This window comes from Oncorhynchus masou, chromosome 6 (assembly GCF_036934945.1).
Source record: "Oncorhynchus masou masou isolate Uvic2021 chromosome 6, UVic_Omas_1.1, whole genome shotgun sequence".
NCBI lineage: Eukaryota > Metazoa > Chordata > Actinopteri > Salmoniformes > Salmonidae > Oncorhynchus > Oncorhynchus masou.
Genome location: NC_088217.1, coordinates 32,321,057 through 32,343,261, shown reverse-complemented (window position 1 = coordinate 32,343,261; position 22,205 = coordinate 32,321,057). Strand labels below are relative to the sequence as shown.

At 44.1% G+C, this 22,205-nt stretch overlaps 1 protein-coding gene across 1 annotated transcript in view; it reads right to left on the bottom strand.

The window, feature by feature from the left end:
• The window catches only part of LOC135541905 (collagen alpha-1(VII) chain-like), a 108,987-nt gene extending 86,985 nt beyond the window's left edge, over positions 1 to 22,002 (bottom strand). The window contains exons 1-8 of the mRNA XM_064968399.1: positions 21,862 to 22,002; positions 14,542 to 14,614; positions 12,002 to 12,182; positions 11,656 to 11,812; positions 11,473 to 11,566; positions 10,816 to 10,974; positions 10,513 to 10,670; positions 3,010 to 3,139 (exon numbers count right to left, since the gene is read on the bottom strand). Coding sequence (XP_064824471.1) covers positions 3,010 to 3,139; positions 10,513 to 10,670; positions 10,816 to 10,974; positions 11,473 to 11,566; positions 11,656 to 11,812; positions 12,002 to 12,182; positions 14,542 to 14,614; positions 21,862 to 21,942 — 1,033 coding nt within the window. The 5' untranslated portion in view covers positions 21,943 to 22,002. The remainder of the gene's footprint in view (positions 1 to 3,009; positions 3,140 to 10,512; positions 10,671 to 10,815; positions 10,975 to 11,472; positions 11,567 to 11,655; positions 11,813 to 12,001; positions 12,183 to 14,541; positions 14,615 to 21,861) is intronic.
• Positions 22,003 to 22,205: the final 203 nt, after the last annotated feature.

The window sequence follows — 22,205 nt, the reverse complement described above, 5'->3', positions numbered from 1 at the left end:
CAAATTAACAACAGACTTTCAGCATGCTTATTGAGAAGAGCACTCAACATGTACTGCACTGACACAAATGACTGATGATTGTTTGAAAGAAATTGATAGTAAGTAGATTGTGCGAACTGTGCTGTTAGATTTCAGTGCAGCCTTTGATATTATTGACCTTAACCTGTTGTTGAAAAAACGTATGTGTTATGGCTTTTCAACCTCTGCCATATCGTGGATTAAGAGCTATCTATCTAATAGAATTCAAAGGGTTTTCTTTAATGGAAGCCTCTCTAATGTCAAACATGTAAAGTGTGGTGTACCACAGGGCAGCTCTCTAGGCCCTCTAGTCTTTTCTATTTTTACCAATGACCTGCCACTGAAATTAAACAAAGCATGTGTGTCCATGTAGGATGATGATTTAACCATATAGGCATCAGCAACCACAGCTAATGAAGTCACTGAAACCCTTAACCTTAACAACGAGTTGCAGTCTATTTTGGAATGGGTGGCCAGTAATAAACTAGTCCTGAATATCTCTAAAACTAAGAGCATTGTAGTTGGTTCAAATGATTCCCTAAGTTCTAGACCTCAGATAAATCTGGTAATGAATTGTGTGGCTGTTACAAGTCGAGGAGGCTAAATTACTTGCCGTTACCTTAGATTGTAAACACATAGTAGATTCAATGGTTAAACAGATGGGGAGAGGTCTGTTCATAATAAAGAGATGCTCTGCTTTTTTGACACCACACTCCAAAAAGCAAGTTCTGCAGGCTCTAGTTTTTGTAATCAGAGGGCTGGTATAAATACTATGCATGCCAATCTCTCCTGGCTAACAGCTGAGGAGAGACTGACTGCATCACATCTTATGTTTATAAGAAACATTGTGTTGAAAATCACAAATTGTTTGCATAGTCAACTTACACAAAGCTTACACACAGCATAATCGACACACACACATACCGCACCAGACATGCCATCAGGGGTCTTTTCACAGTCCTCAAATTCTTAATATATTCAAGAAAGCGTACAGTATTATATAGAGACATTATTGCATGGAACTCCGTTCCATCTCATATTGCTCAAATAAACAGCAAACCTGGTTTTAAAAAACAGATAAAGCAACACCTCACGGCACAACACCTCTCCCCTACTTGACATACAGTTGAAGTATGAAGTTTACATACACCTTAGTCAAATACATTTAAACTCAGTTTCACAATTCCTGACATTTAATGCTAGTAAAAATTCCCTGTCTTAGTTCAGTTAGGATCACCACTTTATTTTAAGAATGTGAAATGTCAGAGTAATAGTAGAGAGAATGTTTTACTTCAGATTTAATTTCTTTCATCACATTCCTAGTGGGTCAGAAGTTTGCATACACTCAAATAGTATTTGGTAGCATTAACTTTAAAAATTGTTTAACTTGGGTCAAATGTTTCGGGTGGCCTTCCACAAGCTTCCCACAATAAGTTGGGTGAATTTTGGCCCATTCCTCCTGACAGAGCTGGTGTAACTGAGTCAGGTTTGTAGGCCTCCTTGCTCGCACACGCTTTTTCAGTTCTGCCCACAAATGTTCTATTGGATTGAGGTCAGGGCTTTGTGATGGCCACTCCAATACCTTGACTTTGTTGTCCTTAAGCCATTTTGCAACCTCTTCGGAAGTATGCTTGCGGTCATTGTCCAACTGGAAGACCCATTTGTGACCAAGCTTTAACTTCCTGACTGACCTCTTGAGATGTTACTTGAATATATCCACATAATTTTCTTTCCTCGTGATGCCATTTATTTTGTGAAGTGCACCAGTCTCTCCTGCAGCAAAGTACCCACACAACATGATGCTACCACCCCTGTGCTTCACGGTTGGGATGGTGTTCTTTGGCTTGCAAGCCTCCCCCTTTTTCCTCCAAACATAACGGTGGTCATTATGCCCAAACAGTTATATTTTTGTTGCATCAGACCAGAGGACATTTCTCCAAAAAGTATAATCTTTGTCCCCATGTGCAGTTGCAAACCGTAGTCTGGCTTTTTTATGGCGGTTTTGGAGAAGTGGCTTCCTCCTTGCTGAGCGGCCTTCCAGCTTATGTCAATATAGGACTCGTTTTACTGTGGATATAGATGCTTTTGTACCCGTTTCCTACAGTACTTCACATGGTCCTTTGCTGTTGTTCTGGGATTGATTTGCACTTTTCGAACACCAAAATACGTTCATCTCTAGGAAACAGAATGCGTCTGTCGGCTGCGTGGTCCTATGGTGTTTATACTTGCGTACTATTGTTTGTACAGATGAACTTGGTACCTTTAGGCATTTGGAAATTGCCCCAAGGATGAACCAGACTTGTGGAGGTCTACAATTTTTTCTGAGGTCTTGGCTGATTTATTTTGATTTTCCCATGATGTCAAGCAAAGAGGCACTGAATTTGAAGGTAGGCCTTGAAATACATTCACAGACATACCTCCAATAGGCTAATTGACATCATTTGAGTCAATCAGAAGCTTCTAAAGCCATGACATTATTTTCTGGAATTGTCCAAGCTGTTTAAAGGCACAGTCAACTTAGTGTATGTAAACGTCTTTAGTGTATGTGAACAAAGTAGATGTCCTAATCTACTTGTCAAAACTATAGTTTGTTAACAAGAAATGTGTGGACTGATTGAAAAACATAGGTTGAAAAACCTAAGTGTATGTAAACTTCTGACTTCAACTGTAGATAGTTTGTGTGTATGTATTGATATGTAGAATACGTGTGACTTAATAAAACATATGCAGTTCAGTCCTTGAGCTGTTATTGTCTATTAATGTTCTGTATTATATCATGTTTCATGGTTTGTGTGGACCCCAAGAAGAGTAGCTGCTGCTTTTGCAACAGCTAATGTCACTCTCTCCTCTCCTCCCCACTTTCATCCCCGCTCTTCCTCCATTTCTCTCTGTGTACTCACTTATTCGTGCTTTGGTTTCTAATTATCTCATCTCATCTCTCCTACCCCTCCCTCCCCTTTTCCCTCTGTCCCACCCTCTCTGTGTACTCACTGGTTCGTGACTTGGCAGAGACAGGCTCTCCCACACTGTTGGGGTATTGGGCGATGATCGTCACCAGGTAGTCTGTCCCTGACTTCAGCTCTCTGGCCACAAAGCTCCTCTGACCTGCAGACACTGTCTCCTGCAGGGGTAGACAGGGTGGGAGAGAGGGGTAAGTACAGAAGACAGGGGTGCATAGTTCTGGTTCACAAGAGGGCTGCAGTGTCAGCTGGTTTTTGACCAGATACTGGTTTATACCTGAGAAACTAGGTGTGTGTGCACTCTCTAGACAAACCTTATCACAAAGACATAAAAACTAGCATGATTGTGGAACTCTCTTGCGCACCTCTGACAAATGTAAGCCAACATTCAAAGCTCCTGCTGTAAATAGGTATTCAATGTCAAAGCATAACAACACGTTTTGTCAAATCCTTTGACTCAGGTGAATGTTCACAGACTAATCTACAGTGGGGCAAAAATGATTTAGTCAGCTACCAATTGTGCAAGTTCTCCCACTTAAAAATATGAGAGAGGCCTGTTTTCATCATGGGTACACGTCAACTATGACAGACAAAATGAGAAAAAAAATCCAGAAAATCACATTATAGGATTTTTTATGAATTTATTTGAAGATTATGGTGGAAAAAAAGTATTTGGTCACCTACAAACAAGCAAGATGTCTGGCTCACAGACCTGTAACTTCTTCTTTAAGAGGCTCCTCTGTCCTCCACTCGTTACCTGCATTAATGGCAATTGTTTGAACTTGTTATCAGTATAAAAGACACCTTTCCACACCCTCAAACAGTCACACTCCAAACACCACTATGGCCAAGACCAAAGAGCTGTCAAAGGACACCAGAAACAAAATTGTAGACCTGCACCAGGCTGGGAAGACTGAATCTGCAATAGGTAAGCAGCTTGGTTTGAAGAAATCAACTGTGGGAGCAATTATTAGGAAATGGAAGGCATACAAGACCACTGATAATCTCCCTCGATCTGGGGCTCCACGCAAGATCTCACCCCGTGGGTTCAAAATGATCACAAGAACGGTGAGCAAAAATCCCAGAACCACATGGGGGGACCTAGTGAATGACCTGCAGAGAGCTGGGACCAAAGTAACAAAGCCTACCATCAGTAACACACTACGCCGCCAGGGACTCAAATCCTGCAGTGCCAGACGTGTCCCCCAGCTTAAGCAAGTGCATGTCCAGTCCCGTCTGAAGTTTGCTAGAGAGCATTTGGATGATCCAGAAGAAGATTGGGAGAATGTCATGTCTTGTTATGTCTGTTCCTGTCCTTTCTCTTCATTCTCTCTCTCTGCTGGTCTTTTTAGGTTACCTTCTCTGTCTCTCATCCTTCAGCTGTTCTACATTTCCCCTAACTAGCTCATTCTCTCTTTCCCCACCTGTTCTCTCTTCCCCCTCTGATTAGGTCTCTATTTCTTTCTCTGTTCCTGCTACTTTCAGTGTCTGATTCTTGTTTGTGTTTTTTGATGCCAGAAGCAAGCTGTCGTCTCGTTTGCTTCCACCTTGTCCTGTCCTGTCGGAGTCTGCCTGGCAGGAGCATCCTGCACTATACTAACGTTCTTTTTGTTCCGCTGACAACGTTGGAAGAGGATTTATGCCATTCCTGTATTTTCATTAAAGAACTCTGTTTTCTGTTAAAACCGCTTTTGGGTCTTCACTCAAGTTCATAACAGAAGAATCAGACCAAGAATGGACCCAGCGGCTCCGGACCCTTTTCACTCCGCCGTCGAGATCCAGGGAGCGATGCTAGGCAGACACGAGGAGGAATTGTCTGCTGCTCAACATGCCGTTGAGACCCTGGCCGTCCAAGTCTCCGACCTCACAAGACAGGTTCACCAACTCCACCTCGATCCACCGCCCACTTCCAGGGTTTCCGAGTCTCCGGAGCCCAGGATCAACAACCCGCCGTGTTACTCTGGGGAGCCCACTGAGTGCCGCTCATTCCTCACTCAGTGTGATGTGGTGTTCTCTCTCCAGCCCAACACTTACTCCAGGAGCGCAGCCCGCATCGCCTACGTCATTTCTCTCCTTACCGGACGGGCGCGTGAGTGGGGCACGGCGGTCTGGGAGGCGAGGGCTGAGTGTATTAACCAGTATCAGGACTTTAAGGAGGAGATGATACGGGTTTTTGACCGTTCTGTTTTTGGCGAGGAGGCTTCCAGGGCCCTGTCTTCCCTATGTCAGGGGAATAGATCCATAACGGATTATTCTATTGAGTTTCGCACTCTCGCTGCCTCTAGTGACTGGAACGAGCCGGCTTTGCTCGCTCGTTTTCTGGAGGGTCTCCACGTCGAGGTTAAGGATGAGATCCTCTCCCGGGAGGTTCCTTCCAGTCTGGACTCCTTAATAATTCGCATAGAGCGACGGTTTGATCTTCGTCGCCGAGCTCGTGGAAAGGAGCTCACGTTCTCCGTTGCTCCCCTCCCCACATCACTGCCACCTGCCGCATCACTGCCACCCTCCTCCGCCGGCTCGGATGCTGAGCCTATGCAGCTGGGGGGTATTCGCATCTCGGCCAAGGAGAGGGAACGGAGAATCACCAATCGCCTCTGTCTCTACTGCGGCTCCGCTGGTCATTTTGTCACCTCATGTCCAGTAAAAGCCAGAGCTCATCAGTAAGAGGAGGGCTACTGGTGAGCGCAACTACTCAGGCCTCTCCTTCTGGATCACGCACTACCTTTCCGGTCCATCTCCGCTGGCCCGGTTCATCTGCTTCCTGCAGTGCCTTGATAGACTCTGGGGCGGAGGGCTGTTTTATGGACGAGACCTGGGCTCGGGAACATGACATTCCTCTCAGACAGTTAGGGGAGCCCAGGGCCTTGTTCGCTTTAGATGGTAGTTCTCTCCCCAAGATTCAGCGTGAGACGCTGCCTTTAACCCTCACTGTCTCTGGTAATCAGCGAAACCATTTCTTTTTTAATTTTTCGTTCACCTTTTACACCTGTTGTTTTGGGTCATCCCTGGCTAGTGCGCCATAACCCTTCTATTAATTGGTCTAGTAATACTATCCTATCCTGGAATGTTTCTTGTCATGTAACCTGTTTAATGTCTGCTATCCCTCCTGTTTCCTCTGTCTCTTCTTCACAGGAGGAGCCTGGCGATTTGACAGGGGTGCCGGAGGAGTATCACGATCTGCGCACGGTGTTCAGTCGTTCCAAGGCCACTTCTCCCTCCACACCGGTCGTATGACTGTAGTATTGATCTCCTTCCGGGAACTACTCCCCCCGGGGTAGATTATACTCTCTGTCGGCTCCCGAACGTAAGGCTCTCGAGGATTATTTGTCGGTTTCGCTCGACGCCGGTACCATAGTCTCCTCCTCCTCCCCCGCCGGAGCGGGGTTTTTTTTTGTTCAGAAGAAGGACGGGTCCCTGCGCCCATGCGTGGATTATCGAGGGCTGAATGACATAACAGTTAAGAATCGTTATCCGCTTCCTCTTATGTCTTCAGCCTTCGAGATCCTGCAGGGAGCCAGGTTTTTCACCAAATTGGACCTTCGTAACGCCTACCATCTCGTGCGCATCAGGGAGGGGGACGAGTGGAAGACGGCGTTTAACACCCGTTAGGGCACTTTGAATACCGGGTTCTTCCTTTCGGCCTCGTTAACGCTCCAGCTGTCTTTCAGGCACTAGTTAACGACGTCCTGAGAGACATGCTGAACATTTTTGTTTTCGTTTACATGGACGATATCCTGATTTTTTCACCGTCTCTCTCGATTCATGTTCAGCACGTGCGACGCGTCCTCCAGCGCCTTTTGGAGAACTGTCTTTATGTGAAGGCTGAGAAGTGCACTTTTCATGCCGCCTCTGTCCCTTTTCTCGGTTCCGTTATTTCCGCTGAGGGCATTAAGATGGATCCCGCTAAGGTCCAGGCTGTCATTGATTGGCCCGTTCCTAAGTCACGCGTTGAGCTGCAGCGCTTTCTGGGCTTCGCTAATTTCTACCGTCGTTTCATCCGTAATTTCGGTCAGGTGGCAGCTCCTCTCACAGCCCTTACTTCTGTTAAGACGTGCTTTAAGTGGTCCGTTTCCGCCTAGGGAGCTTTTGATCTTCTTAAGAATCGTTTTACATCCGCACCTATTCTTGTTACACCTGACATCTCTAGACAGTTTGTTGTTGAGGTTGACGCGTCAGAGGTGGGCGTGGGAGCCATTCTTTCTCAGCGCTCTCTCTGACGGCAAGGTCCATCCTTGCGCGTTTTTTCTCATCGCTTATCGCCGTCAGAACGTAACTATGATGTTGGTAATCGCGAACTGCTCGCCATCCGCTTAGCCCTAGGCGAATGGCGACAGTGGTTGGAGGGGGCGACGTTCCTTTTGTCGTTTGGACTGACCATAGGAACCTTGAGTACATCCGTTCAGCCAAACGACTTAATGCGCGTCAGGCTCGTTGGGCTCTGTTTTTCGCTCGTTTCGAGTTTGTTATTTCTTATCGTCCGGGCTCAAAAAACACCAAACCTGATGCTTTATCTCGTCTCTTCAGTTCTTCTGAGGTCTCCTTGACCCCGATGGGATTCTCCCTGAGGGGCGTGTTGTCGGGTTGACTGTCTGGGGAATTGAGAGGCAGGTAAAGCAAGCACTCGCTCACACTCCGTCGCCGCGAGCTTGTCCTAGGAACCTTCTGTTCGTTCCCGTTCCTACTCGTCCGGCCGTTCTTCAGTGGGCCCACTCTGCCAAGTTAGCCGGCCACCCCGGCGTTCGGGTACGCATTCGCTTCCATTCGCCAGCGTTTCTGGTGGCCCACTCGGGAACGTGACGCGCGTCGATTTGTCGCCGCTTGTTCGGTCTGCGCAGACTAAATCTGGGAACTCTCCTCCTGCCGGCCGTCTCAGACCGCTTCCCATTCCCTCTCGACCGTGGTCTCACATCGCTTTAGATTTTATTACCGGACTGCCTTCATCAGCGGGGAAGACAGTTATTCTTACGGTTGTCGATAGATTCTCTAAGGCGGCTCATTTCATTCCTCTCGATAAGCTCCCTTCTGCTAAGGAGACGGCTCAGATCATTATCGAGAATGTTTTCCGAATTCATGGCCTTCCGTCTGACGTCGTTTCCGACAGAGGTCCGCAGTTCACGTCTCAATTTTGGAGGGAGTTTTGCCGTTTGATTGGGGCTTCCGTCAGTCTCTCGTCCGGCTTTCATCCCCAGTCTAACGGTCAAGCCGAACGGGCCAATCAGACTGTTGGTCGCATTTTACGCAGTCTTTCTTTTCGTAACCCTGCGTCTTGGTCAGAACAGCTCCCCTGGGCAGAGTACGCCCACAACTCGCTTCCCTCGTCTGCTACCGGTCTATCCCCTTTTCAGTGTAGCCTCGGGTACCAGCCTCCGCTGTTCTCATCTCAGCTCGCCGAGTCCTGCGTCCCCTCCGCTCAGGCTTTTGTCCAGCGTTGCGAGCGCACCTGGAAGGGGGTCAGGTCGGCACTTTGCCGTAATAGGGCGCAGACTGTGAGGGCCGCATAAGCGTAGGACCAAGAGTCCTAGATATTGTTGCGGTCAGAGAGTATGGCTCTCCACCAGAACCTTCCCCTTAAGACAGCTTCTCGCAAGTTGGCCCCGCGGTTCATTGGTCCGTTCCGTATTTCCCAGGTCATTAATCCTGTCGCAGTGCGACTTCTTCTCCGCGCTATCTTCGTCGCGTTCACCCGGTCTTCCATGTCTCCTGTGTTAAGCCCGTTCTTCGCGCCCCCGCTCGTCCCTTCCCCCCCCCCATCCTTGTCGAGGGCGCACCCATCTACAGGGTTCGTAGGATTTTGGACATGCGCCCTCGGGGCCGTGGTCATCAGTACCTAGTGGATTGGGAGGGGTACGGTCCTGAGGAGAGGAGTTGGGTTCCCTCTCGGGACGTGCTGGACCGTTCGCTGATCGATGATTTCCTCCGTTGCCGCCAGGTTTCCTCCTCGAGTGCACCAGGAGGCGCTCGGTGAGTGGGGGGTACTGTCATGTCTTGTTATGTCTGTTCCTGTCCTTTCTCTTCATTCTCTCTCTGCTGGTCTTTTTAGGTTACCTTCTCTGTCTCTCATCCTTCAGCTGTTCTACATTTCCCTAACTAGCTCATTCTCTCTTTCCCCACCTGTTCTCTCTTCCCCTCTGATTAGGTCTCTATTTCTTTCTCTGTTCCTGCTACTTTCAGTGTCTGATTCTTGTTTGTGTTTTTTGATGCCAGAAGCAAGCTGTCGTCTCGTTTGCTTCCACCTTGTCCTGTCCTGTCGGAGTCTGCCTGGCAGGAGCATCCTGCACTATACTAACGTTCTTTTTGTTCCGCTGACAACGTTGGAAGAGGATTTATGCCATTCCTGTATTTTCATTAAAGAACTCTGTTTTCTGTTAAAACCGCTTTTGGGTCTTCACTCAAGTTCATAACAGAGAATGTCATATGGTCAGATGAAACCAAAATATAACTTTTTAGTAAAAACTCAACTCGTTGTGTTTGGAGGACAACGAATGCTGAGTTGCATCCAAAGAACACCATACCTACTGTGAAGCATGGGGGTGGAAACATCATGCTGTGGGGCTGTTTCTCTGCAAAGGGATGAGGACGACTGATCCGTGTAAAGGAAAGAATGAATGGGGCCATGTATTTTGAGTGAAAACCTCCTTCCATCGGCAAGGGCATTGAAGATGAAACGTGGCTGGGTCTTTCAGCATGACAATGATCCCAAACACACTGCCCGGGCAACGAAGGAGTGGCTTCGTAAGAAGCAATTCAAGGTCCTGGAGTGGCCTAGCCAGTCTCCAGATCTCAACCCCATAGAAAATCTTTGGAGAGAGTTGAAAGTCCATGTTTCCAAGCAACAGCCCCAAAACATCACTGCTCTAGAGGAGATCTGCATGGAGGACTGGGCCAAAATACCAGCAACAGTGTGTGAAAACCTTGTGAAGACTTACAGAAAACCTCTGACCTCTGTCATTGCCAACAAAGGGTATATAACAAAGTATTGAGACAAAATTTTGTTATTGACCAAATACTTATTTTCCACCGTAATTTGTAAATAAATTCATAAAAAATACTACAATGTGATTTTCTGGATTTTTTTTCTCATTTTGTCTGTCATAGTTGAAGTGTACCTATGATGAAAATTACAGGCCTCTCTCATCTTTTTAAGTGGGAAAACTTGCACAATTGGTGTCTGACTAAATACTTTTTTGCCCCACTGTATGCCATTCATTATTATGGTCATGAATCATGATTACACACAAGCGCACACACACACACACACACAGTCACAGAAGGGGAATTTCACTGTTTTCCAGCCAAAGTTTAATCTGCACAGACACAGAAACTCAATCAAACTCTAGATCCACCCATTAAAACATGTTCCTACTCAACCTAATCCCTCTCTGTCTCTCTGTCTGTCTGCCATGTAAGCAGGCTCCCAAAACTACAATGAGCTATTAGAATCTGGGTCACATTTATAGTATGAGCTGCTGCCTGCTGCCCATCCCCTGAGTCAGGAATGAGCACCACACCCCCCCACCCAACCAGCAGTGCTCACCTGACGCAGCTCCGCTGTAATTGGCTGGCCCAGGCCAGAAAGGGGTGTGTACTGCACCACATAGCCACTCACAGGCCCCCCTGCGGGAGTCCACCGGAACCTGAGCGAATCAGAGGTCTGGCTTGAGAACTGGAGGTTAGAGGGACCGGAGAAAGCCTCTGCCAGAAAAAGAGAGAAAGAGATGGAGAGTGAAGACAATGAGGGAAATAAATATAGAGAGGTGATTTTAATTGTGTAATAGACAGTAATGTATTGTACTAAGCTGAATATGTTCCAGTGTAATGTATAGCAGTGTGTCTTTACCATCGCTAGCATAGACTCCCCCTGAGCTGGAACACACACGTGGGCCCACCAGGGACAGCAGTGTGTTGAGCAGCTTAAAGTCCCCCACAAAGAATGTGTAGTCCCTCTGAGGAGGAGTGGCTATCAGAGCCAACTCAGTCTGGTCTGCACTCTTTATACCTGACAGACATAAACAACCAGTCAAATACTGTACACACTATCAAGATATACCGCCTGAGGCTTGTGGTCGGGATTAATGAGTCAATGTGGCAAGTCAGACGGTATCGGTCTCGACCAACAGGTTCTGAGACAGCTTCTACCTCCAAGCCATAAAACTGCTGAATAGCTAACCCTAGCTGGCTACCTGCACAGACCTGCTTGCTATTCACCTGCACCTTACGAGACTACTTGCACTGACTCTCAACACACCCAACCCATACACTCACACACACACAAACACACATGCACACTTATGGTCATCATTGCTGTTACTATTTATTTAAGCTGCTCAATCAAGTCACTATTCACTTTACTACTTGTAAATAACAAAGCAGTTAACCCACTGTTCCCCGGTAGGCCGTCATTGTAAATAAGAATTTGTTATTAACTGACTTGCCTCGTTAAATAAAGGTTCAATTTATTTTTTTACTTTCATTTGATTTGTCCTCCCAAACCTACCCACTGCAAACATCTCCACTCCCAGACTTCGCAGCTTCTGAGCTGGGTCCCTTACATTGTCTTGAGACTTTCCATCTGTGATCAGTATACAGACCTACATCAGAGAGAGAGAGGAATATGTCATGGTCTGTCACAGGACAAAATATAGTCAGTCTTTCACTCCATTCTATCCCTCTGTCAGACCTTTGAGACGTTCCGGATGGAGGTGGGGTTGAAAAAGTTGTCAGCGACAAATTTGAGGCCGGCACCTGTGCGAGTGTTGCCACCCTTGTAGTTGAGGTTCTCCACAGCGCTGACCAGCTCAGTGCCATTCAGGTAGGTTGTGAAGGTGAACTCCACCCTGAATGGGACAAAACACACAACAATAAACTACTGCATCGCCTGGGGAAAAACATTCACCATTTTAAGGGGGTAATAAACTATTGGTAACAGACAAGAAAGAAGAGTCAAGTGTTAATGTGAAAGTATTGTACAAACAGATCATTTTTAGAAGAAACAAACATTACAGACAAGACTCTCAGTGTCTGACCTAGAGGTGTCGCTGTACTGCACGGCCCCGAAGCGGATCCCTGATTGGCCCACAGAGCTGGTAAAGGGCTTGACGATGCCAGCCATGAAGCCCTTGACCTGCAGGAAGTTGGCCCTGCCGATACTTGATGAGCCATCTATCAGGAAGACTATGTCTGCTGCTCCAACATTATTACACCTGCCTAAAGAGAGGTGCATTAGTGAGTCTCTGTATCTTAGCTCTGAGAGTTTAAAATGTGGGCTACAGTAGGGCAAGCTACCATGATGAAGCAAGTAGAGAGTTAGTGCAGACATACATGCAGACATACATGCCAATTTATTCGGTACACCCATTTAGTACCGGGTCAGACCCTCCTTTGCCTTCAGAACAGCCTGAATTCTTCAGGGCATGGAAACATTGCTCAATTGGTACCAAGGGACCTAACCTGTGCCAGGAAAACATTCCCCACACCATTACACCATTACATGAGGGCATGGACTCATGCTGCTTACACCAAATCCTGACACTGCCATCAGTATGGCGCAACAGGAACCGGGATTTGTCAGACAAGGCAATGTTTTTCCACTCCTCAATTGTCCAGTGTTGGTGAGCACATGTCCACTGGAGCCGCTTCTTGTTTTTAGCTGACAGAAGTGGAACCCGGTGTGGTCGTCTGCTGCAATAGCCCATCCGTGATAAGGACGAACGAGTTGTGCGTTCTGCGATGCCATTCTGCACACCACTGTTGTATTGTACCATTATTTGCCTGTTTGTGGCTCGCCTGCACGATTCTTGACATTCTCCTTCGACCTCTCATCAATGAGCTGTTTTCGGACTGTCACTATCTGGATGTTTTTTGTTTGTCACACCATTCTCAGTAAACTCTAGACACTGTCGTGCATGAAAAGCCGAGGAGGCAAGACGTTTTTGTGATACTGGAACCAGTACGCCTGGCACCGACAATCATACCAGGCTCAAAGTTGCTTAGTTCACTTGTCTTGCCCATTCTAATGTTAAATTGAAAAGTAATGCCTTGATGCATGTCTGCCTGATTTATATAGAATGCCACGGCCACATGGCTCACTGTCTGTAGGAGCAAACCATTTTTGTGAATGGGGTGGTGTACCTAATAAACTGGCCACTGAATGTATAGTGTGGCTTAGAATAGATAAAGTGATAAATTAATACCCCTTGACTTATTCACATTTTGTTGTGTTACAGCCTGAATTCAAAATGGATTAAATCAATAAAAAACATCACACAACACCCCATAATGACAAAGTGAAACATGTTAGAAATGTTTGCAATGTTATTCACACCCCTGAGGTAATACATGTTAGAATCACCTTTGGCAGCAATTACAGATGTGAGTCTTTCTGAGTACGTCTCTAAGAGCTTTGCACAACTGGATTGTAGAATATTTGCACATTATTACTTTAAAAATTCTTCAAGCTCTGTCAAGTTGGTTGTTGATCATTGCTAGAGCCATTTTCAAGTCTTGACGTAGATTTTCAAACCGATTTAAATCAAAACTGCAACTAGGCCACTCAGGAATATTCAATGTCGTCTTGGTAAGTAACTCCAGTGTAGATTTGGCCTTGTGTTTTTTTCTTATTTTCTTATTTATTGTCCTGCTGAAAGGTGAATTTGTCTCCCAGTGTCTGTTGGAAACCAGACTGAACCACCTCTAGGATTATGCCTGTGTTTAGCTGTATTCCGTTTAATTTTATCCTAAAAGATTCCCTAATGTTTGCTGATGACAAGCATACCCATAACATGATGCAGCCACCACCATGCTTGAAAATATGAAGAGTGGTACTCAGTGATGTGTTGTGTTGGATTTGTATTCAGGACATAAAGTTAATTTCTTTGCCACATTTTTTGCAGTTTTACTTTAGTGCATTATTGCAAACAGGATGCATGTTTTGGAATATTTGCATTCTGTACAGGCTTCCTTCTTTTTGGCAACTGAGTTAGGAATGACACCTGCCACTTTGTAGTGACTGGGTGTATTGATACACCATCCAAAGCATAATTAATAAATTCACCATGTTCAAAGGGATATTCAATGTCTGTTTTTTTTTACCCATCTACCTTTGCGAGACATTGGAAAACCTCCCTGGTCTTTGTGGTTGAATCTGTGTTTAGAATTCACTGCTCGACTGAGGGAACTTATAGATAATTGTATGTGTGGGTTACAGAAATTAGGTAGTCATTCAAAAATCATTCTAAACACTATTATTGCACACAGAGTGAGTCCATAAAACGTATTATGTGACTTGTTAAGCAAATTTTTACTCCTGAACGTATTTAGGCTTGCCATAACCAAGTGGTTGAATATTTTACTAATTTCATCTTTCTTATTTTATTAATTTACAAATATTTCTAAAAAATATAATTCCACTTTGACATCATGGGGTATTGTATAGAGGCACAAAATCAAAATTGAATCCATTTTAAATTCAGGCTGTAACAACAAAATGTGGAAAAAGTCAAAGGGTGTGAATAGTTTCTGAAGGCACTGTAGTTGTTCTACTGTAGGCAGAGGGTTAATTGTTTACCTTGGGCTTCAGCCTGGTGCACCGAGGACAGCAGGACAGCCACAGGGAAAACCCAGCTCCACATCTTCACAACCTGCACACAGACACACACAACTGTTACACTATATACATATCCACATACAAATGTACACTGTAGTCACACACACACACTGAGTTGCGAAATACACACATATACACACACTGAGTGTGGTCAGACGCTGAGCTGGCCCACAGTCCTTTAGTCAGTGAGGCCTCTGAGGGTCACAGAGTGTGGAGGGACACATTAGTCTTCTGCTTGCCTTATTTCCCCTCACTTCACTACAAGGACCTCATCATGTCACTGATCAATGGGGCTAACTAAATAACATGCTCAGTGAAGAAAGGACGTTTTCAACTACTCTTGTTAACATCATTGCTCTGAAGCAAGATGGCCCAATATTCTTTATGGCCTTCTTTCCTTCTCTCCTCTCCTTCATGACCACCATGAAGGGGCTGCTTCTTTCCACCACAAGGTTGCTCAAAAAGAGGCAAGGTGCTGCACAACAGAAGAGCTACTTCAAAAAACCTAACAGATACTGACCACTAGGGAATAACTCAAACCTGCTAACAAACATAGACATTCTTTCATAACTACTGTAGGCTACCAAAATTCCAAACCATTAAATGACATGTGTTTACATGTATATATAGGCAGTACAGAGTAACAGAGGAAGAGAGGGCAGAGTATATGTATTGGTCTGTATAGTGATTCACCATCCAGCATCTGTAGGTGTTTACAGTAGCATAGTGTGTCACACTACTGAACTAGCTCAACCCATAGAGCAGACTGAACGTCAAGCTCTTCTGAGTCCTGCTACATCAAAGAGGTCATGATGGGAATCCCACTTAACACACTCCTAAATACATTGTGTAGTATAACAAATAACTAAGTCCTTACAAACACACACACACACAGGGTTGGGAGTAACTGTTACATGTAATCAGTCACATGTAATCTGATTACAAAAACACTGTAGCTGTAATCAGTTATGTTACAAGCAAAAATATTACAGATTACAGATACTTATGAAAAACTAGATGATTACTTATTGGATTATTTTGAAATTCAGAAACGATGTTGCGAAAAAATACATTTATGACACATTTCTGTTTTCGCGTTGACATTTAAAACAGTTGAGCTGACAGCCGTTTTGCACTGTTTCACTATGGTTTTAGTCAACAATCTAGCAAGAGGGCAATATTTTATTAATGTAGTGGCATCCCCCCTAGAAAGCTATGACCTTTGGCTTTCATCTGGAATTGTTAATTTATGTCTGTGAAAAAGTACACAATAAAAGTAAAATAAGACATACAAATATGATTCATACTTTATAATATGTCCATACATAGTTACAATCAGTTTTAGGAACATCTGCCCACAATATTTCAGCATCTTTACCAAATAAATCATGACATTAGTGATAGTCACTAATGATCATCTATTAAATGTTTAAATCAACGTTTGGGGCATTTAAACAGCGTGCATCCCTCCTATAAACAAGAAGAGATGGGCTATGTGAAGGGCTCGAGTTTGTCGTTCTGAGCATATGCAATGTGTCTGCCTCCGACATAAAACAAATGTTTGACTTCCACACCTCTTTACTTATTTTAGGTTTAAGGATGTGTGTAGGTCGCATTCTTTATCGTAGAGCTATGAAAGTTATGTATTTAGACCTGCCTGCTTGAGACAAATTCAGCGATTGGATTTTTTTTAAGGGCCGCCCCTTTGAGCTAATGTTGCAGGGAAGTGAAATAAATGGATGTAATGATGTAGCCAACCACCAGAGGATTTTGGCATGGTCCTATGAAGGTCTGGGTGGCTGTCTTCTGACTTATAAAATGATGGGAAATCAATAAAATAAGTAATGTAAACATAAAAAAACATGTTTATGTAATTAACTTAAAATGCACTGGACAGAAGAACTCTGCCTTGAAGACCACCATCCCGGAGTCGCCTCTTCACTGGTGGTTGAGACATTGAGACTGGTGTTTTGCGGGTACTTTTTAATGAAGCTGCCAGTTGAGGACTTGTGAGGCGTCTGTTTCCCAAACTAGACACTAATGTAGTTGTCCTCTTGCTCAGTTGTACACCTGGGGCCTTCCACTCCTTTTTCTATTCTGGTTAGAGACAGTTTGTACTGTTTTTCAGTTTCTTGGCAATTTCTTGCATGGAATAGCCTTCATTTCTCAGAACAAGAATAGACTGACGAGTTTCAGAAGAAAGGTCTTTGTTTCTGGCCATTTTGAGCCTGTAATCGAACCCACAAATGCTGATGCTGCAGATACTCCACTAGTCTAAAGAAGGTCAGTTTTATTGCTACTTTAATTACCACAACAGATTTCAGCTGTGCTAACACAATTCCAAAATGGTTTTCTAATGATCAATAAGACTTAAAATTATGAACTTGAATTAGCTCACACAACGTTCCATTGGAACACAGGAGTGATGGATGCTGATAATGGGCCTCTGTACTAAATGTTGACCGATTAAATCGGAATGGCCGATTAATTAGGGGCGATTTCAAGTTTTCATAACAATCGGATATCGGTATTTTTGGACACCGATTTGGCCGACAAGTCAGTTAAGAACACATTCTTATTTTCAATGACGGCCTAGGATCGGTGGGTTAACTGCCTTGTTCAGGGACAGAACGACAGATTTTTACCTTGTCAGCTCGGGGATTCAATCTTGCAACCTTACATTGCACTCCACGAGGAGCCTGCCTGTCACGTGAATGCAGTAAGTAAGTAAGTAAGTTGCTAGCTAGCATTAAACTTATCATATAAAAATCAATCAATCATAATTACTAGTTAACTAAACATGGTTGATGATATTACTAGTTTATCTATCGTGTCCTGCGCTGCATACAATCGATGTGGTGCGTATTCGTGAAAAAGGACTGTCGTTGCTCCAATGTGTACATAACCATAAACATCAATGCCTTTCTTAAAATCAGGTACAGAAGTATATATTTTTAAACCTGCATTTTTAAACCTGCATATTTAGCTAAAATAAATCCAGGTTAGCAGGCAATATTAACCAGGTAAATTGTGTCACTTCTCTTGCGTTCATTGCACGCAGAGTCAGTGTATATGCAACAGTTTGGGCCGCCTAATTTGACAGAATTTTACGTAATTATGACATAACATTGAAGGTTGTGCAATGTAACAGGAATATTTAGACTTATGGATGCCACCGGTTAGATAAAATACTGAACGGTTCCGTATTTCACTGAAAGAATAAACTTGTTTTCGAGATGATAGTTTCCGGATTCGACCATATTAATGACCTAAGGCTCGTATTTCTGTGTGTTATTATGTTATAACCAAGTCTATGATTTGATAGAGCAGTCTGACTGAGTGGTGGTAGGCACTAGCAGGCTCGTAAGCATTCATTAAAACAGCACTTTCGTGCTTTTTGCCAGCAGTTCTTCGCAATGCTTCAAGCATTGCGCTGTTTATGACTTCAAGCCTATCAACTTCCGAGATTAGGCTGGTGTAACCGATGTGAAATGGCTAGCTAGTTAGCAGGGTGCGCGCTAATAGCGTTTCAAACATCACTCGCTCTGAGACTTGGAGTAGTTGTTCCCCTTGCTCTGCAAGGGCCGCGGCTTTCGTGGAGCGATGGGTAACGCTGCTTCGAGGGTGGCTGTTGTCAATGTGTTCCTGGTTTGAGCCCAGGAAGGAGCGAGGAGAGGGACGGAAGCTATACTGTTACACTGGCAATACTAAATTGCCTATAAGAATATCCAATAGTTAAAGGTATATGAAATACAAATGGTATAGAGAGAAATAGTCCTATAATTCCTATAATAACTACAACCTAAAACTTCTTACCTGGGAATATTGAAGACTCATGTTAAAAGGAACCACCAGCTTTCATATGTTCTCATGTTCTGAGCAAGGAACTTAAACGTTAGCTTTCTTACATGGCACATATTTCACTTTCACATTCTTCTCCAACACTTTGTTTTTGCATTATTTAAACCAAATTGAATATGTTTCATTATTTATTTAAGGGTAAATTGATTTTATTAATGTATTATATTAAGTTAAAATAAGTGTTAATTCAGTATTGTTGTAATTGTCATTATTACAAAAAAACATTACATTCAAAAATCTCCAGATTTTTTTCCTCCAATAAACAGTATCGGTGTTGAAAATTCATAATCGGTCGACTTCTACTCTGTACGCATACGTAGATATTCCACTTTTTGTTTTAAATCTGCCGTTTCCAGCTACAATAGTCATTTACAACATTAACTATGTCTACACTGTATTTCTGATCAATGTGATGTTATTTTAATGGACAATTTTATTTTTTTTCTTTAAAAAACAAGGACATTTCTAAGTGACCCCAAACTTTTGAATGGTAGTGTACATATGAAATGAGTAAGGCAGTATGTAAACATGATTAAAAAGTGACTAGTGTTCCATGTCTATGTACATAGGGCAGCAGCCTCTAAGATGTGGGATTGAGTAAACTTGATGATTGAGTTAGAGGCTTACGTGTCCACGCAGTCATGGGTGAACAGGGAGTACAGGAGGGGGCTAAGCACACACACTTGTGGGGCCCCTGTGTTGAGTATCAGCGAAGTGGAGGTGTTGTTTCCTACCTTCACTACCTGAGAGCGGCCCGTCAGGAAGTCCAGGACCCAGTTGCACAGGGCAGACCCAGGGCCCTGAGCTTAATGATGACCTTGGAGTGTACTATGGTGTTGAATGCTGAGCTATAGTCAATGAACAGCCTTCTTACATAGGTATTCCTCTTGTCCAGTTGGGGTAGGGCAGTGTGCAGTGCGATGGCGATTGCATCGTCAGTAGATTTATTGGGAAGGTATGCAAATTGAAGTGGATCTAGGAAGTCAGGTAAGGTAGAGGTGATATGATCCTTAACTAGCCTCTCAAAGCACTTCATGATGACAGAAGTGAGTGCTACGGGGCAATAGTAATTTAGTTCAGTTACATTTGCTTTCCTGGGTACAGGAACAATGGGGGACATTTTGAAGCAAGTGGGGGCAGCAGACTGTGATAGAGGGAGATTAAATATGTCAGTAAACACTCCAGCCAACTGTTCTGCGCATGCTCTGAGGACGCGGCTAGGAATGCGGTTTGGGCTGGCAGCCTTGCGAGGGTTAACGCGCTTAAATGTCTTACTCACGTTGGCCACAGAGAGCGAGAGCCCACAGTCCTTGGGAGCGGGCAGCAAGTAGGTGGCAGTGTTATCCTCAAAGCGGGCTAAGAAGGTGTTTACTTTGTCCGGGAGCAAGATGTCGGTGTCCACGACGTGGCTGGTTTTCCCTTTGTAATCCAAGATTGTCTGTAGGCCCTGCAACATATGTCTCGTGTCTGAGCTGTTGAATTGCGACTCCACTCTGAATAACTACACTGTTTGTATTAAACCATATTCAAAGTCACCTTTCCATGGTTAAATGCGGTGGTTGGCGCTTTCAGTTTTGCGTGAAAGCTGCCATCTATCCACGGTTTTTGGTTTGGGTAGGTTTTAATACTCACAGTGGAAACAACATCCACTATACACTTCCTGAAGAACTCAGTCACCATGTCCGTGTATATGTCAATGTTATTCTCAGAGGCTACCCGGAGCATATCCCAGTCCGAGTGATCTAAACATTCTTGAAGCATTGATTCCGATTGGTCCGACCAGGGCTGAAAATACCTTAGCACATGTACTTCCTGTTTGAGTTTCTGCCTATAGGAAGGGAGGTGCAAAATGGAGTCGTGATCTGATTTGCCGAAGGGAGGGCAGGGGAGGGCCTTGTAGCCATCCCGGAAGGGGGAGTGACAATGGTTTAGCGTTTTTAGAGCGTGAGTAGTACCGGCAATGTGTTGATAAAACTTTGGTAGCGTTTCCCTCAAATTATCTTTGTTAAAATCCCCAGCTACAATAAATGCGGCCTCAGGATATGTGGTTTCCAGCTTGCACAATGTCCAGTGTAGTTCCTTGAGGGTCGTTGTGTTATCGGCTTTAGGGGGAATATACAAGACTGTGACTATAACCAAAGATAATTATTTTGTTTGGAAATACAGTCTGCATTTGATTGTGAGGTATTCTAGGTCAGGTGAACAAAAGTACTTGAGTTTCTGTAGGTTATCACAATCACACCATGAGTAGTTCATGAGTAGTCATGAAACATACACCGCCACCTTTCTTCTTCCCAGAGAGTTCTTAATTCCTGTCTGCGCGATGTTCTGAGAACCCAGCTGGCTGTATGGACTGGGACAGTATATCCGGAGAGAGCCTTGATTGCATGAAACAGAGTATGTTACAGTCCCTGATGTCCCTCTGGAAGAAGATCCTTGCCCTGAGCTCGTCTACTTTGATGTCCAGAGATTGAACATTAGCGAGTACTATACTCGAAAGCGGAGGATGGTGTGCACGCTTCCTGAGTTGGACTAGAAGTCCACTCCGAATACCTCTTCCGAATCAACATGCGTGCAATGGCGCACGCGGGCGGACTCACGCGCATGCCCGGTCTAGTCAGCATATTAATGAGGTTTAATTCAGCGTTGAATAGGCAAAACCTTTACATTTGTTCTACCTGAGTTAGTCTGACCATAAGTCAGAGATCACTATGATGACACACCAAATGCATTTTATGGATCATTTTCTTTTAATGACCCTTAATGGGAGAGTAATTAAAAAGTAACAGAAAATAATCTGATTATGTTACTGATAATGGGTAATGCATAAGTTGCGTTACTGATTACAATTTTGGACTGTAACTAATAACTGTAATGGATTACATTTACAATAGAAAGTAACCTATCCAACCCTGCGCACACACATGCATGTGCACACACACACACACACAGTATCAAGATATACAGCCTGTGGCTTGTGGTCGGGAAGAATGAGTCAATGTCTTACTCATCCTATCGTTCACTAAAAATAGACAAGCACACCTGCCCCCGGCAAGGGTGGAATTTACATATTTGAATAAGTTTAGATTAAGTTCAGTTTTCTACATAGAAAACTAGGAAAGAGGAGAAGGAATCTCTCAGTATCTAACACAAAGTCACCCTGTTTCTGTTTGTGAAAGTGTAAATGTTTGTTCTGGTATGTATATACACTGAAGAACTCGGGCTGCTCTTCTTGTATCTCAACAATCAACAGCTGGACAAATTTCGAAACATACAAGATATTACAGCGCATTCAGACCACTTGACTTTTTCCACATTTTGTAACGTTACAGCCTTATTCTAAAATGTATTAATGAAATTGTTTTCATCATCAAAAACAAGTTTTTACAAATGTATTAAAAATTAAAAAAATAGAAATACCTTATTTACATAAGCATTCAGAAACTTTGCTAGGAGACTCGAAACTGAGCTCAGTTGCATCCTGTTCCCATTGATCATCATTGAGATGCTTCGAAAATTTCATTGGAATCCACCTGTGGTATATTCAATTGATTGGACACACACCTGTCTATAAGGTCCCACACTTGACAGTGCGTGTCAGAGCAAAAACCAAGCCATGAGGTCGAAGGAATTGTCCGTCGAGCTCAGACACAGGATTGTGTCGAGGCACAGAAGGCAACGCCCGGCCAAACTGAGCAATGGGGGGAGAAGGGCCTTGGTCAGGGAGCTCCAGAGTTCCTATTAGGGAAAACATTCCAGAAGGA